A 16,897-nucleotide genomic window follows, 5' to 3' on the forward strand; every position below is an offset into this window, starting at 1 on the left:
GTAAAAACTTGTGAAAAGTAATTATTTAATATATTTGCTATTTTTTTTTCTTCCTCTACGATTTTGCCATTTGTATCTCTTAAACATTTAATCTCCTCTTTGAATGTTCTCTTGCTGTTGTAATATTGGAAAAACATTTTGGAATTGGTTTTAGCTCCCTTAGCAATGTTCATTTCTATTTCTCTCTTGGCCTTTCTAACTTCCTTTTTGACTTGCATTTGCAGTTCCATGTACTCTTTCTGCGTACTTTCTTTTTGGTCCTTTTTTAATGCTCTGTAAAGTGCCTTTTTTCGCTGAATATTTTTTTTAATTGATCTATTAAACCATTTTGGCAATTTAGTTTTACATTTAGATTTGTCTACTTTAGGGATGTAATTGTTTTGCGCCTCTAGTACTACATTTTTGAAGAACAACCATCTACACTTTACATAGAACTGGAGAACCGCTTAACCAAATATCATGAAACTTGGTACTAACATTAATTAAAATAATAATATTAATTAAATGTAATATGTTACTGGGAGTAACAAATTGTAGGACTATATGGTGTATAGCACACTTACTTGTTTTATTTGGTATTTAATCAAGATAATTAATCAGACCTGGAAATTAAACTAAAACTAACCCCTAAAACTTCAGTACTAAACACATTTAAACGTTAAATTTTAATGTATTGGGAATGTTTGCAACCAATAATGAAAGTCATCACAAGAATTACTTCATTGTGTGTAAGACTGGATGTGTACGGTATGTCATTGTGCACGGAAAAGACATAAGAAATACTGATTATGATTATAATATTAGATTATAATACACTGGCTTACACTGTGGAATAAGGTTAACACCTATATTTGGTCTGCATATTTTTTTAACAGTTAAACTAAACTCTAAACTATCAACATCCCATAGTTGAATTCTACTTACACTTTCCTATTTCCTGCAAAATTACAGGGCTCAAACTTATCTAAAAAAATCTAGCACATTTCCTGCCCCTGTAGGTAATGTGTGTGTGGGAATGTAAGGTTGGCAGGGACAGGGTTAAAGCTATCCCTGCCAGCAATCACAGGTGTGGTCATTGCCCAGTTAGGTAATTGGTGCTAATTGGGGAGTGACCACATGTATATAAGTAATGAGAAACCCTTTGTCTGGTGGAGGGAGTAGGTGAGTTTTTGATCTGTGTGTTTAGAGCTGTTCAGTGAAGCCGAATGCCCAGCCTGACAGCAGTAATTTGTGTACATTTGTTTAAAACTTTTTTTTTTTGTCAATTGTGCCTGTTTATTTGTTTCTGTGTTTTGTTCCTTTGTTTTGCTGAATAAATGTGTGCAACAGTGCTTTTCACTGCAGCATCTGTCTCCGAGTCTCTATACAGCGCTTCACTGCAGCTTCTGTCTGAGTCTCTATACAGCACATCACTGCAGCTTCTGTCTGAGTCTCTATACAGCGCCTCACTGCAGCTTGTCTCTGAGTCTCTCTTCCTGCCGGTAACAGCTTGGGCCGTGACGCTATCCTGTCACACCATGGCATCAATAAGGGTGACAAACATAAGATGAGTCCAAAGCACATTATTTTCATACCTCAGCACTGACTTGTCAGGCTGCAGAGTTACAACAGTGGCTTCTGTAGCCTGCAGGGACATCAGCTTGGCCAAAGCTTCTGAAGTTTTACTCTGAAAGAAAAAAACGAAATACATTTAGAAAACTCTGCATTCCAGACTTAAAGGAAATACAGCTAACAAAATAATTCCAGTAAATATTAGCTGATATGTATTGCATTCACATAGTTTTATATATCCTCCATAACTATTAAACCCTTACTAGTGCTGCATTTAGAAATACTAAAAGAAACTTAACACAGTCAGTCATAACATTTGTCAGTGACAAATGTTATGACTAGAAGTCTTTTTCAATGTCTTCACTGTCAAAACATTTGTCATTACATTTATTAACTCTCTTTTAGTATTGAACTGGTTTCATATACTGCATTGAAGTAACACACATTATGGTAAAGGTGTTTTTTAAACTGTCTATGTGAATATAAATGCACCAAGCAGTCCTCTCCTATAATTCGAGGCTGCATTTCTGAGGTCATGCACAAAGATATTGTCAACATGCAAATCATAGGAAAAGAAGCAGCTGACTAAGAAAGAGAGCTACAGTGTGCAGTTGCAATAGCTTCTACCAACAGCTTTCTAAAGCAAATAGTATATGTTCAACCGGTTTCTGTTTTTAATCAATTCATACACACATGCCATTACCTTTGCTACGTGCTCCAGCCATCTTCCCAATGAGATGAAGACAAAAAGCATAGGAGGGGTGTCAAAAAAGGTTATGGGATTCACTTTGGCCTTCTCAATCATTGCGACCACCAGGATAACACAGGAGTACACAAAGGCAATGGAGGTCGCCAGGACGATCAGCACATCCATGTTTGCAGTTCTGTGCTTCAGTGCTTTGTATGCATGGATGTAAAAGTACCAGCCTCCTATAAACTAGAAAGAGAACAAGAAAGATCATGAGAATGGAAAAGGTGAAAGGTAAAAAAAAAAACAACTTCACTTAGTAAGTAAAAATAACCTAGGAAAATACCACTGAATGTGTATATAAAAACCATGTTATTTATTGTAACCATTAAGAGTTTAGTAGTAAATATTAGTTTAAAATCTGTGCTAATCAGATGCATTTTTAAGAATAGTGAACTTTGAAAAAGTTTTAACCATAAACTAGTTTTCTAAACTCCCGTACCTGCACAATAACACAAAATATGAAGGATATTAAATTCATTTTGGAGAGTCCTGGGAGAACCTGCTGCTCTAGGAACATGGTGGAGTGATACTGGTCCAGATCCACACCACTGACATTGTGGTGATGCTGCCCGGAGAAGTGACTGTCCATTATCATCATGTGGATCATCAGTCCCATGACTGGGACGCAACAAAACAGGCTCACAAAGAACGATCGCCTCCACCTAGGAAAAGAAAAGAAAATTAATTCAAACCTTCACACAGCAGCAACGTATTTTTAAACAAAAGACATTCTACATGGTTAAAAATACCTCTAAATTTCATAAGGTTGTTACTTTTACAAGTCCGTACTGAAAATTAAATGTATGTAATTTCCTATAAAATGGCACCAGTATAACAAAAACACAATTTTGGCAGGAAAAAAACTAAACAAGATAGAACAGAACTTAATGATGTCAGAGAGTGACATCGTGGCAGGCCATGTGTGTTCCAGGCAGATGTGATGATAATCCCAGTTATTGGGGATTAGCTGACAGGGAATAGGGTCTTGCTTAGTATTATAACTAAACTATATGCAATGCTTTTCAAAAATGAATTTTAAAATATATATGCTCCACTTGGTACACTCACTGCCTGATTTCACTTCGGTGGTCTAAGTGACTAGCAGATCTGTCTTTCTTCACTAAAGAAGCCTCAAAACCAAGATTCTGCAAGGAGAAAAAAATGCAATACATTAAAAAACAAATACTGTGAACAAAGCACTGCAGATATGAATTATTAAAGTTTCAAAGAACGCTAGGTGTTCATTTTAATAAATGCACATGTTTTTTCACTGTAGTTTTGTTTAAATGCTAGCTAGTGCATGTACTGATTTCTTAAATATGTCTTGTGGCTGCTTAAAGAGAGCCTGGAGAATGTCTTTAATATGTTAACATGTCACAATACTACCTTGAGTAAAAAAGACTGCATGCATGGAGGCAATAGAAAAGTGAACATGCCGATATGGTGTTTACACCAAACCAGCCATGAGAAACGTACAAATATAAACTGCCTGGCCACTTTATTAGAGTAGGACCAGTGTGGGGCATGTTCTCGATACACCTGTGCTCCAGTGACGGTGGCCAATTGAATGCCGTAATTTACTTAAGCAGTGTTCCAGATCAAGTCCGCACACTTTCACCCTGATAACGATGGATGCATTCAATACGTTAGTGCAGCAGAGTTGGGGATGGTTTGAGAAGCGGAACAGAGGCTTCAGGCATCTTCTATGGCCACTGCAATCCCTAGATCTCAATCCAAATAACTTTGTTTGGGATGAACTTGAGCACCACTTTTTTCACAATCCTCTGCACCAAATAATGGATGAACATCAAGGTTGATCCCAGCAAATGGTGAACCAACCCAATATTAAACACAGTACATGTAAACATAAAGTGGCCAGGCAGTGTATATCTGTCCCCCAAACATGTTTTTACTTCAAAGAAAATGATGAGAGACTGCATAAGGAAGTAACAAGCCATTCATACTGCTGTAAGAAAGTAAAACACCAGCACTTACATCAATTAGTTTCATGACATCACGAGGTCCGATGACTTCTGGGTCATATTTGATATAAGCTTTGTTGGTTGCAAGTGCAACGGATGTGTAAATGATACCTTTGGTCTTCATTAAATTCGATTCTATGTTGTGAACACAGGAGGCACAGGTCATTCCTCTAACCTATTTAGGGTAGAGAAGATAAGAACAGCAGCATCCGATTAGCATGGTTTCAATTGTTACAATATAAAGCTTGCAGTTCTCAAATGTCAGAGAATGTCCTTGCTCATACAATGCAAAATATCTCAAAGCTGAGGAAGTTCATTAAACATCAACCAGATACAGTGGCGCTGCTGCAACAGAACCAGGTCATCAAACATCAACCAGATACAGTGAAACTACTGCAACAGAACCAGGGCTAAAACAGAACCCTTTGTAATCATCTACAAATTTTTTGTGGTCTTGTGACAGGACTCACCCTGCACTGAAGAGAGACCACTGCAAGTGGGGCAAATCTGTAAAGACACTGTATATTGTCTACTGTGTGTTTTTAAAAAAAAAATATTTCTTATAAAGTTATACATTATTATATAGTGTATTTTAGGCTGCATAACTTACATCTTTCTAAGAAAGTGACTCATAGGTCATGTCACCTCAGCTGACTGAAAAATGCCTATGTGTTTTGTTTTTTTTCCAAGTGCAATAAGTTTTTTTTTTGTTTAGGCAGCCCTTTTCACATCTGAAAAAACCTGTTTTGTATTTTGTAAGCTAAAGATGACCTAATTCTAACTTCTCATGATAAAAGTGTCACAGTATAAGGGTTCATTTGTCGGGCAGTGGATCCAATTTCCTGGTTTCATAAAACTACACGAACATTAGCTTTTAGCACATGGTGACCTACTTTTACATAATATTGGGGGATGCTGATCTATATGCAGTATCATGGCATAAAGGTGTGACTTACCTTGCATACCAAGCACAATGACAAAGATATCTGTCTTAGAAAACAGGTAGCTATGTGCTCAATTACAAAGCTATGACAGGGTGGCGAGATAGGGTTAGAAAACAAAATCCACAGCACAGCACAGTGTAATTAACTGTGCACATGTATAAACTTCAAATGTACCACATACAGTGAGTGATACTGTACACTATTATATCAAATATTAAATCGTAACACTTCATATACATTCCATACTTACGACGAGTTCTAGATTCCCATCAGACCCGTCGTAGTTCTCGAGGACTGAGGCTCCGAACCCCAGCTCTTTGATTAGTTCTGCCACTCCCGCAGGTTCTATGACAGCCGGGTTGTAGCGCACCTCTGCTTTGCCAGCCATGAGGGCAACCAGGACAGAGAAAATACCTAAAAACACCACAAGAGAGGCTGATTCAATCCACATGTACCTGTCACAAAGACGGCCGGAGTGGGTGGCGTCAGACCAGAGCCAGGAAATAAACAACAAGAGAGGTGGAGTTTGGTGGAGCCGAGCGAATGGTCTCGCTCAGCATTTAATGAAAGAACAGACAGACAGACAGACAATAAATGGTTGTAACAATACAAAAACAGGACACTGCACATTTGCCAAAATAAATAGACAAACAAAACAGACTAAACAAAACACGGTGAGCAGATATTTTACTACTACTATGACTACTATTATTACTATTCGTATTACCTCCGTCTCCAATCCCGTTCTCCACTCACCGAACACACAACCCCGAGTGAGTGAAAACAGGCTGCTTTTATGCAGCTGTACACTGCTTTTATGAAGCTTTAAACACTCATGTTACACAGACCCATTTATATCCTGTGTACCAATGACTATACACCAACATTAACACACACAAAACACACACAGGGGCAGGTACTCTGCCACAGTACCCTACCAGGATAAGTCACAACTGGGAATACAACTGGACTGCAGAAACAACATATTTCAGGGGCAATCCTGGGATAATCAAGCGGAAGTGGCTGATTAAAAAAAAACAGCTGTGGCTTATGCCCATGTTGTATAGTATGATCAACTCAACCACACAGCATTATTTAGTTTCACATGTTGAGCATGAGGTGCAGATCCTATGGCAAGCTCACCCACTATACAGTGCTTCATGTAATGTCAACCTTGCAGCAATATTTTCTGTCAAAACAATTCTTGTGAATGAACCAAACATTGAAGGTGAACTACATCTCAGAACAGGCCAAAATATGCCTGTCAAAATAATGTGTAAGGAAAAGAAAATCTTTATGCATAACATATTATTATATAAAAACTATATTAAACTTATTAGGAAACAAACAAACACAGAAGTCTCAAAAGTGGAAAAATGTGAAACCAGATATTCCCTTATACAAGTTTACCAGCATAGCAAAGTGTAATTAAGCAGGGTAAAGCATGCATAAGCATTGTAAAGCTTAGAAAGGTATGGTAAAGCAAATACAAAACAAAAAAAACACGGTAAACCACAGTAAATGCACAGTATAACCATGGAAAAAGCAGGGGAAAACTGCATGATTACTGCGCAAATTAACTGTGGTTTGAAACTGCGTAAGCAAGTTTCTACTGTACACAGTATGTAATGATTGGTCAATCTTTGAAGAAGGACAGATCACAAACAGACAAGACTTTCCCACAGACTACCTGCAGTCCGAGCTCACCGTCCTCTCTCTTGAGGTTCCTCTCGATGCTGGCCACACAGGAGGCACAGGTCATCCCAGTCACCAGGATGAAGCACTTCATAGGGGTCTGTGGAGCGGTCAGTGCAGCCGCTGGGTATGTGGAGTCCTCCTCCTCGTCCTTCCACCGTTCTGAAAGGCTGCGGCTCTTCTGTTTATTACTGGGAGACCCCTTTGGCAACAGTGCCTTCAGTGCTAATGATGATTCAAAGCCTTCTGCTAACGAATTTGTACCTAAAGTTGAAAGTGAGAAATTGCTGTGTTTGTTACCAGTTAAGGCCAATTTGATACTAATGCCATCAACCCCCACCCCAAAGACAATCAGACAAGAAATGCAGTTCAGTACAAGCATAACACTGTATTATTTTTTATTGTAGCTCCACACTATATTAAAAACAATATTTGTTTAAATAGGCTTGAATTTCAAATTACTACCAAGTTTTTGAAAATCAGATAATGTTCCTGTACGGCTATGGCCAAAAGTTTTGCATCACCCTATGGAATGAACAAATTCTGCTTCATAAAGTCGAACAAAACCTGCTAAATGTCGTCACGTTAACATATTGAATTACATACTACTTTATAGTTTTCCATATACTTAAGGAAAAAAATTGAAAAATGCGATGTAATTATTATGTCTCAAACCTAAAATTCTAGGTGATGCAAAACTTTTGGCATGCTGATTTTGATGTTAAATAAAGTATTCCCATTAAACTGACTAATTGCGTACTGAGCAAATTATTCTCGGTTAATCGACAAAATAAGACCCAGACCAGTGAGCCACTTTAAATGGCACATACATAACTGTAACACCAGACAACAAAATAGAATATTTACCAGGTAGAAAGGCATCAAATCCCATATCCTCTATAGCTTCCCTTAATTCCTCTGGGTTAGTGAGCAGCGGGTCATACTCAAAAGTTCCACTGTGGTGAGCGAGAGACACTTGTGCGGATTTCACTCCCTTTCTTTGGGACAGCACTCCTTCGATGGTCTGCACACAGGAGTTGCATGTCATTCCCTCAATGGTAATCACAGATAACCCTGTCGGGGGCTGGCTTGTACAGTTCACTGGAGTCAGAGGAGGCACAAACACTGGGGAAGTGGCGGGAGTCGTACAAAACACAGACTCACATTCAGTTGCCTTAAAGTTTCCTGGTGGAAGAGCCTGAATGGCTTTCTTGAGGTTATTGATTGTAATGAGTTTCAGGTTACATCTTATAGTAGCAGTCTTCTTTTCCAAAGAAACAATGACTCCATGCACGCCAGTAAGTTCTGCTATATTACTTTGGATATTGACAACACAGGAGTTGCAATGCATGCCGTCTACGTGCAGGGCAACGGTAGTGAGGTCGCTGTCTGTCTCAGAGCTCTGCTTTGCTGGTGCAGAGTTCTGGACTGGAGTGTTCATCAGGCGCTCCACATCAATTGAGCCCAGATTGAGAGGCCTGGATTTGTTCTTGAGGGACGCTTTGAAGCCTACCAAGCCAATCTGGTTCACAATCTCTTCTGCAGTGATGAGGTGTGGCTGGTATATGACAGCCGCTTCTTGATTGGCCAAGGAGACTAAATGACAAAGAAAAAAAATCAATAAATAAGAGTATCAAATTATATACAGGATAGTTTGGACAAGAAACGGCAATGAATAATGAAAATTGAATCAGCTGTATTTTGATATATGCAACATTAAAAGTGTGACATACAGATACAAATATACAAATATATCCCCATTGGAATCTAATACTCTCAGTAACATATGCTAAATAATATTAATACCAAGTTTTATCACACCTTACTGAACCTGTGAGCTAAAGGATTAGGTTGCCATAGAAACACTTACTCCTTGTATTTATTAATTTGTTAACAGTAAACAGTGTGTCACAACAAAGTGCTTCCTGTGTTTCCTTAGGATAACACTTGTAAGTCTTGCAAGTCTTCCTTAGGATAGACTTGTAACACAATCACAAGAGCCCATCACAAGCCTTGTTGTGACAGAAAGTGAGGTGCAAACATCAGAAAGTTAAATATCCAGTTAACGGCTTTCTTATTTGTGGCAATCTCTCTCATCGTACTACACGAGACACTGCACGGCAATGTATGCACAGAGATTTGGAGCAGTTACAAACCTTGTATTTTCTGGACCCCACTGAGTTTGCTGATCTTTCCTTGGATGGTGGTTGTACAAGAGAGACACACCATTCCTTCGATCATCATTTTTATCATTGCTTCGCTCGCCTGGCTCAGCCCAGGCTCTTCATGGTAATCACACTTCCTTTCCATTGGAGAAGCGTCTACAGTCCGAACCACCTCGCCAATCTGGCTGGTGCTGACAAGCGAGGGGATGAAAGTCACGTTGACATGCTGAGGCTCAGGGGCGATCTGAACACTCAGAACTCCCTTCATTTGGGAGAGTGTGCTGTGGACCTGACTCTGGGGCTGAGGCACCAGCCCGGGGATGCTGAACAGGCCTGTTTCAGTGGGTATTGGCTTGGCTGAATCAGAAAGACTCGCCTTAAACCCCATGTCTTCGATAGCCTCTCTCAGAGACTCCGGGGTTTGGAGGCTGGGATCAAATACAACGACCACATCCTTACTTACTAGAGAGACCTGGAAAAGGACAAGTAAAAATAATATTAATAAGGGAAGTAATTCTCTCAATTCAGCCGTTTGATAATAGGTTTAGACATATTTTCATTTCAAATTTGATAACCGTAAACAACACACTTTGGGGGCTCATGGGTTATTCAGCTATACTCACTGGTGGAATAGCTACAGTACTCTATGAACAGTCATGGTGTATATCCTTTATACTGTACATATGGGAATATACCCTGCAGAAGATATTATACTGTACTGTAGTAATGTGACTTGTTTTTACACTTTATCATACACTGTACAATGTAACCTTAGCAAAGTATATAAACATGTTCAATGTTGTCTTTCCTAGTAAAGAGAATTAACTCACAAGCTGTTCTATTTCTCAAGAAAGTAAACCAGCCACAAAGTAATGCCACCTGGCTAATAGTACTGCTTTCATTTACATTTTCCTAATATTGCATTTCTTCCCGGTTTAATATCATGTTTGCCAAGTATGATTGTCTACAGTTGTTTGTCAAGGAAAAGGGCACCTGGGCATATTTTACTCAATATGAATACTTCCATTCTGTGTATGATCTAATAAAGCTCTGTTTGTAACACATTCAATGTCATTCTGAATCCCTGTGTGAAAGCATTTGTGAGCAAAGGCATTAACAACACTGTGCTTGTGTCTTCCTTCACTCATTTATTATTTTCGGGTTTACCCACTCGCAACATGTTTTTCTTTAAAAATAAATCAGAATGCTCCTGTTCCCACTGAGGCCTCCTGTACATGTTTCTGTCAATTATTTACAGGAAAGTATATGGAGAAGCACCTTCTCTGTGGGTGTTGAGTAAGTATGGAACAGTGCTCTTAAATCTGGCATTAACTGAGCACAGTGCTGTGTGGTTAGTCACGTCCCTCACAGTGTTCGAGTCACCTGATGCCCTCACTGGAAACCTGCTGCTTTGCCAGATAAGCACCAATGGGATCTATAAACAATCTCTGGGTGAATGAAATCTAATTGTGAACTAGAACATGAGAAATCACACCTGTGTACGCTGGCAAGTTACCATGCAGTGTGTTTTTAAGGGTGTTTTGGGGTTACTGTTTGGTATTAAAACGGTAACTGTGCCAGTTTTTTTCCCTCACAATAATGAAACCGAATACAGTTTATTAGACCAGGCTTTCAGAAGTCTGAGCAGAAGCTCTCATAGAAATACAAATGCAAACAAGCAAACACATGACAGTATGGACTACATTCTCAAAGATGTTTAATCCAAATAGCCATTCTTTATTCTTATTGGGTTCACCTTTCTTATGTGCTGATGACAATAAGGAGTAGTGAGCTTTGAGAATCTAGTCCTGGTGCACAGGACATCCACTGTACAATTGTTAGAAACTGCAGGATAACACTTTAAAATACAGCTGGAAGGATTTACAGCAGTGACCTTAACAACAAACAAACAGTTTTAAATGCATTATGTTAGGTCTAAATGAAGTTTTGTACCGGTCCTAATTTTATAATTAACAATAGCGTATTGTGCAGCAGATTTCATTTACAAAACTGATGTATCCCACGTGCAGAGTATGGGGACATCAAGGGAACACACCTCCAGACATACGCTCCATACCCACAACTGAATTCCAGGTTAATAACCAGCAATTAGTATTGTTTTAACAAAGGGCAGCCTTGTGTCACCTAACCTAAACACTATTATATTATCTCCCAATCTGAACCTGTCCTTAGGCGTACAAACTAGCAGAAAACGGTGGTGTTTATTGAATAAAGAATTTAAAACTGCTGGTCTATGGCTAATTTCCCTTCGAAAGAATCGACAGGGAACAGCTAAAGCAAATTAGGTTGCAGTGCATGAGTTTCTGCTGCAAACCTTGTAACGGGCCAAAATTGAGCCTGTCCCTTTAAGCCCCAAGTGGAAAAAAACATTTAAAAGAACAATGCAGGCTGTGCTCAGTGTGGGCCAACACCGGGAAGCAGTGGTGTTTTTGAAACAGGGAAAAACCGAACTGTTTGTAAATAGTTAAATATAAATGGCATAAAACAAGAAACAAAAAGGTGAGATCATGTGAATATCTGTCTACAGAAAAGGTAAGACGCTAATCACCACTGTTTACTGCGAGTTGGGTGTTTATTTTGTTCATTATATATATATATATATGGCTATATATTATTATATATATAAATGATCATATCTTCTACTTTAATCTATAAATATATATATATATATGCTGTGATACACAGAGCAAACCCAGACCACTGTAACTAACAGCTTTCAAAAGTGGTTCACTAGGTTAACAACAGCACACTGTGCTCCATTTGAACAGTGTTTAGCAATGTCATATCAAACAGCTTCCAATCCAGGGGAGCTTTCTGACCTCCGGGTAAACGTACCAGATGAAAACTACCCTTATTAAAAGTAAAGATTGCCTTCATAAGGATATAAATGTTAACACATATAGGACAATCCGGTACGATTAATATAAAACTCCCCAAAAGAATGAATTATGATTCCTCACATTTCTAAAACCTAAAAAATCTCACCCTCTTTTTACAAAGATCAACAGACGATATACAGTAGGTAAATTACTTACTAAGAGATGTCAATATACAGCATGCAGAATGTGTGTTAATTACATTGATATGGAAGATTAGCATAGAACTGATGCTGCCCAGGCTTCAAAATAAAAGCGTCACCTTAGGGCGGTGCTCGCTATTTGCAGGCTGATGACACAAAACCACATGCAAGGGAGAAAAGGGTTCCAGGGTACAGGAGGTCTTTTGCATGCAAAGGAAGACTGCAGCTTTAACTGCACTAAAAAAAAAAAAAAAAAAACAGTACTGTATCTGTACCAGTAATTTGCATAACACATGGAATTGAAAAGCAATAGAGAGGGCTTGGTTTGGCAAGGCTAAAGAAAGCACTCACCTGTATGTCATGCACGCCTTGCAGATTCCCCACCTGTTGTTCGACGGTTTGGACGCAGGAGTTACAGGTCATCCCCTCCACACAGACCGTGATGGAGTGCACTTCACACTTCAGCCCCATAGCGCTTGCAACCAACCTTAAGAATCACAAGAGAGTGGATCATGTTACACCATGCATGTACGCAGACAAAAACAAATATAGAACAAAGAATATTAAGAAAACTCATTTTACTCTCCACAAACACTGCGGTGTAATTAAAATAACACCTCTCTACCGCTTTCTACACAGAGCCCAATTGTCAGTCAAGTAGAAATATTTAAATAATAATATAATTCATGGTATTAGTTCATCTGAATTTTTATTTTTAAATGCAAATATATGTCCTTTTGTCTCTACAGCATTTGACTACCATAAATCAATTTGTATTTGTTATACTACTATATTGTATGTCTGTCTATAAGTAAACATTATTAGGTATATGACTCTCATGCAGATTGTAACATATGTATACATAAGTATATCATAGTACATCTTTGTGCCACATCAACCAAATTGAAGTATTATTAAAATGATCACTCTGATTACTTCAAATGGTGTGAAGTATGTCATACTCAGGTGCTGATTTAAAATACCAACTCCAACAACAGTGAATGCATTGACGCGAATGAATTTCACAGGGGTGTTTGTGTGGGTCTGACTGATGTAAATAAGGCATGAGATAACCCTTTGTGTGCTCTCGGATTTATTTTTTACACCATAAACAGAAACTGATTAAACAGAGAGAGAAGATATAGCTACTGCTGTACAGACAGTACAGTATTTTGCTACAGTATTATACTTGCATATTATTTATCACTTACTGTACGTGAAAAAATTAAGTACAGGCTGTGTTTCAGCCAGGAATTATAACAGGACCGTTTGAATAAAAACCCAAAATCTGTTTAAATCAGTTTTGTAGCATAAAAAAAGCAATTTATACAATTTTAAGGCAAAAAAAAAAAATCCTCAAATCTTTCACGAGCTTTTTTGCTTTGCTTCACTCCTCATCTGCATCAAGTTTCTCTAAAGTATTTCAGCTACCCAAGAACAATTATTATTGATCAGTCAAATAGAAATGAATGTCTGGTTAAACCTGCAAGGTTGTTTTCAAAGGCCATGCCACTGTAAAGACATGTCTGCTTTTTTAATGGTTCATTACAATGCACAAGAAAAATGTTGGTTGTTTCATTAAAATAAAGCGATGACACACATTGGCTCTTTAGAAAATAGGTTCTCTCCAAGATACTTTACTTTAAGGAAGTCATATGATTTCTACAGTATGTCAACACTTTTAGAATGACCTGCTGTGAAATCATAAGATTGAATTTGCTGCCTGCAAGCTTGAATATCCCCCACTGTATACCTCCAAATTAGGAGTTTTCAGGGAGCTTTTGACTGTTTCACTTCAGGGTTAAAGCATATGAGTCAGTATGGGAAGCTCCCACTGTGTACTTCCAAATCTGCAATAATGGACCTTTTCTACTCAGCGATGTGTGATAAAGGGCATGCACTATTGTACTGCAATTTAACCAAAGCTTGTCCCTAATTTAAAACATATACGTATTTCAATCTGTTTTTACATGCTGTGTATCTAGAGAATCGCTTGTCGCTTGGGACCTTCTTGAGAAGTACCAGGAGGTATATGGAAACCTGTCTGACTAGACATGGTACTAATGGCTCTAATCTTGAATTCATCTGTGACAGGGGTTGAATCTACTGACAATATGACCAATAGGCCACACTTTTTTTTTTTTTTTTTTTTTTTTTTTTTAAAACCAGTGTTCAATGTTTAAACTGTCATTACCTTAAACAGGCAGATGCCTTACCCGTTTAGGGACAGCTACCATGCCATCAAGCAATGTTAACTACCATGCAGGTGACTAGAAACCAAGAAGAAACACTTTGATCAGTCTACAATCGGGTTCTTCTGTAAAATAAATCTGCATTGCTTATATTTAGGAGCCATTCCTAATGCAAGACATGCTTATTGGCGTTTGTATTGCTGGATTCTCTGCACATAAGTTTACCTGCCCTTGGAAAAACTAGGAAGTTTCCATTATACTGTAGTGTGTTCTTAACTGATAAAATGTTTCCGGGTACTGTGGGTTTCGTGCCTGGAAAAGCAGATGACCTTGACAAAATTCAACACATTTTTGCTTCAAAAGTAACAGTAAAAGACAGCAAATGCATTTTTTCACACATCAACAAATATTCACTGTAAAACTTTCACACAAAAGACTGGACGAAAAGCTGTTACTGTACTTGAAAAAAAGTGTCAATTGTTATTAAATTACACAGTGTAATTGATACTTTACCGTGTACTGAATTAAATGTATTTTAATTGGCTAGTAAGTAAACAAAGTTTGTCAGAGAATGCAATGTCACGATTATTGGCTTACCAGACAAACAATGGACCACTGTACAGAAACAGAGTGAAGTTTACTGGGCCTTTAAAGTATGCAACGTTGTTGAAAGTTTAAAGTGGTCTTAGCTTATCATAAAAATGATTCTCTAAATCTCACCTGTCTGTCCATTTACTAGGTCTCAAATGTGTTATTTTGAAAGGCACACATTTCAGAAAACATGTTCTTTTTTATATCAGGTTCTAAACTAGATTAACCCTTTGCGGTCCATTTATTCAGCACCTGTCAGGAGCATCAGGCCCAATTTATTTTCACACGCGCTGTTTAAAAGTAATTTTATTCACAGTAAAACAGGTTTAAAAGGCACTGCATATCAACAGGACACCCAGGATTGCATCTCCAGCCCCCGTCCCACCCCTTGTTTGCTGTACTTGTCTTAATAATGCGATCCAAGTCATTATTTTATTACTACAACATCTCAAAAAGCTCTGCAAATGTCTGTGATATTCTTTGAGCGCTGGATGCGGAAGCAGCTATCTTGTTTGTTTATGACCGTATTATCTCTGTGGTGCAGGGGCTATGTGCATTGCCGAGATCCGCCCCTTTTTTCGGCTCCTATTAGTCTCACTTGGCCATTGAAAGGTTTTCTCAGCTTTCTCCAAAGAAAAAACAACTAGAGACCTTTGCTTGATGTCTTTTTGATGATGTCAGACAGGGTCTGACATCGGACCGGAAAGGAAAAATTGTAATGTCAGACCTGGTCCGACACAGGACTGCAAAGGGTTAAAAAAAAGTTGCTTGCCTTACTTTCAGGGAGTTTTTGACTGTTTCACTTCAGGGTTAAAGCATGCGAGTCAGTATGGAAAGCAAATAGTTGGTTAATGAAAGGCATAAAATAGGTGGGAGTGCAAAACAACTTGAAAGCAAGAAATGCAAACAGAGATTTCTCTAACCTAGTTTTACACCATTGAAAGTGCACGACAGCCGAGATAGATGACATTGTTAGCTACTGTACTAGCACTTTTAAATGATGTAGGACATCCCCTACACACAAAGGTCAGCAAAATTGGTGGAGAAGACGTTGTTTATCCCTGAAGCCCTTTACTCAATCATGTTTTGGAGTTGAAACTAACAGTAGTCATAATGATGGAGGTTTGGTGGACCAGTAGTTAAAGGGGCTTGTTACCAGGAGGTTCCGGGTTCAATCCCAGCTCAGCCACTGACTCACTGTATGTGACCCTGAGCAAGTCACTTAACCTCCTTGTGCTCTGTCTTCGGATGAGACATAAAACCGAGGTCCTATTGTAAGTGACTCTGCAGCAGCAGTTGTGATTCATAGCTCACCCCCTAATCTCTTTAAAGCCCCTTTCCAGTGGCATGATCTACCCGGGTCAGAACCTCCCCGGGTAGGACCCGGTGTCATGTGGGTCGGCTACACAATTTCACACTGCTTTTGATAAAGCAAAGTTTACCTGGGTGACAGACGCAAGTAAACAATGCGCTTATCAATGCCCCAATGCAGTTTGTTACTGATGCTTCCATCCAAGCTTCTCTGGATTAAACCGTCGGCCCAAATGTTGATTAGAGCAAATGGTTCTTCATCCCTGCTGCAATCTGGCTCGTGATGTGTCTCAAGCCACAAAAATATGGCTAAACAGAATAAACAGAAACGCTCTTTGCGGAAGTGAAACTTTCACGCAGGCATGGCTGTTTGTTATTGCGTCGGCTCACGACCGGCTGTCAAGCATTTTGTCTTGCTCAACCCAGATCCTGAGGTGGGTCACTGGGACCAAGGTAAACCCGAACTAGGTACATGGTTTCACATTACGCGGGACTGTGACCCGGTTAGCCTGGACCCGGGTAGGAGTGCCAGTGTGAAAGTGGCTTAAGTTGCTTTGGATAAAAGTGTCTGCTAAATGACTAAATAAGAATAAGACTAGTCACTTTGATAAACTGAATTTGGAATCTACAACAAACACTTTGCACATTAACCTGATTCAAACTGTCTGGCCAAAC

The 16,897-nt window shown here is 38.8% G+C and overlaps 1 protein-coding gene across 3 annotated transcripts in view; it reads right to left on the reverse strand.

Moving 5' to 3' along the window:
* Window positions 1-16,897, reverse strand: part of LOC121295497 (copper-transporting ATPase 1-like) — a 36,578-nt gene that overhangs the window by 17,763 nt on the left and 1,918 nt on the right. For 2 of the 3 annotated variants that reach the window (XM_041220184.1, XM_041220186.1), the window contains exons 2-11: window positions 12,480-12,615; window positions 9,080-9,560; window positions 7,791-8,519; window positions 6,936-7,187; window positions 5,479-5,642; window positions 4,298-4,459; window positions 3,371-3,447; window positions 2,742-2,964; window positions 2,255-2,488; window positions 1,575-1,666 (exon numbers count right to left, since the gene is read on the reverse strand). In XM_041220184.1, the coding sequence (XP_041076118.1) occupies window positions 1,575-1,666; window positions 2,255-2,488; window positions 2,742-2,964; window positions 3,371-3,447; window positions 4,298-4,459; window positions 5,479-5,642; window positions 6,936-7,187; window positions 7,791-8,519; window positions 9,080-9,560; window positions 12,480-12,599 (2,534 nt within the window). In that variant the 5' untranslated portion in view covers window positions 12,600-12,615. The remainder of the gene's footprint in view (window positions 1-1,574; window positions 1,667-2,254; window positions 2,489-2,741; window positions 2,965-3,370; window positions 3,448-4,297; window positions 4,460-5,478; window positions 5,643-6,935; window positions 7,188-7,790; window positions 8,520-9,079; window positions 9,561-12,479; window positions 12,616-16,897) is intronic. The other variant, XM_041220185.1, reaches the window with a different exon arrangement.

The sequence above is a fragment of the Polyodon spathula genome, chromosome 20 (assembly GCF_017654505.1).
Source record: "Polyodon spathula isolate WHYD16114869_AA chromosome 20, ASM1765450v1, whole genome shotgun sequence".
Lineage (NCBI taxonomy): Eukaryota > Metazoa > Chordata > Actinopteri > Acipenseriformes > Polyodontidae > Polyodon > Polyodon spathula.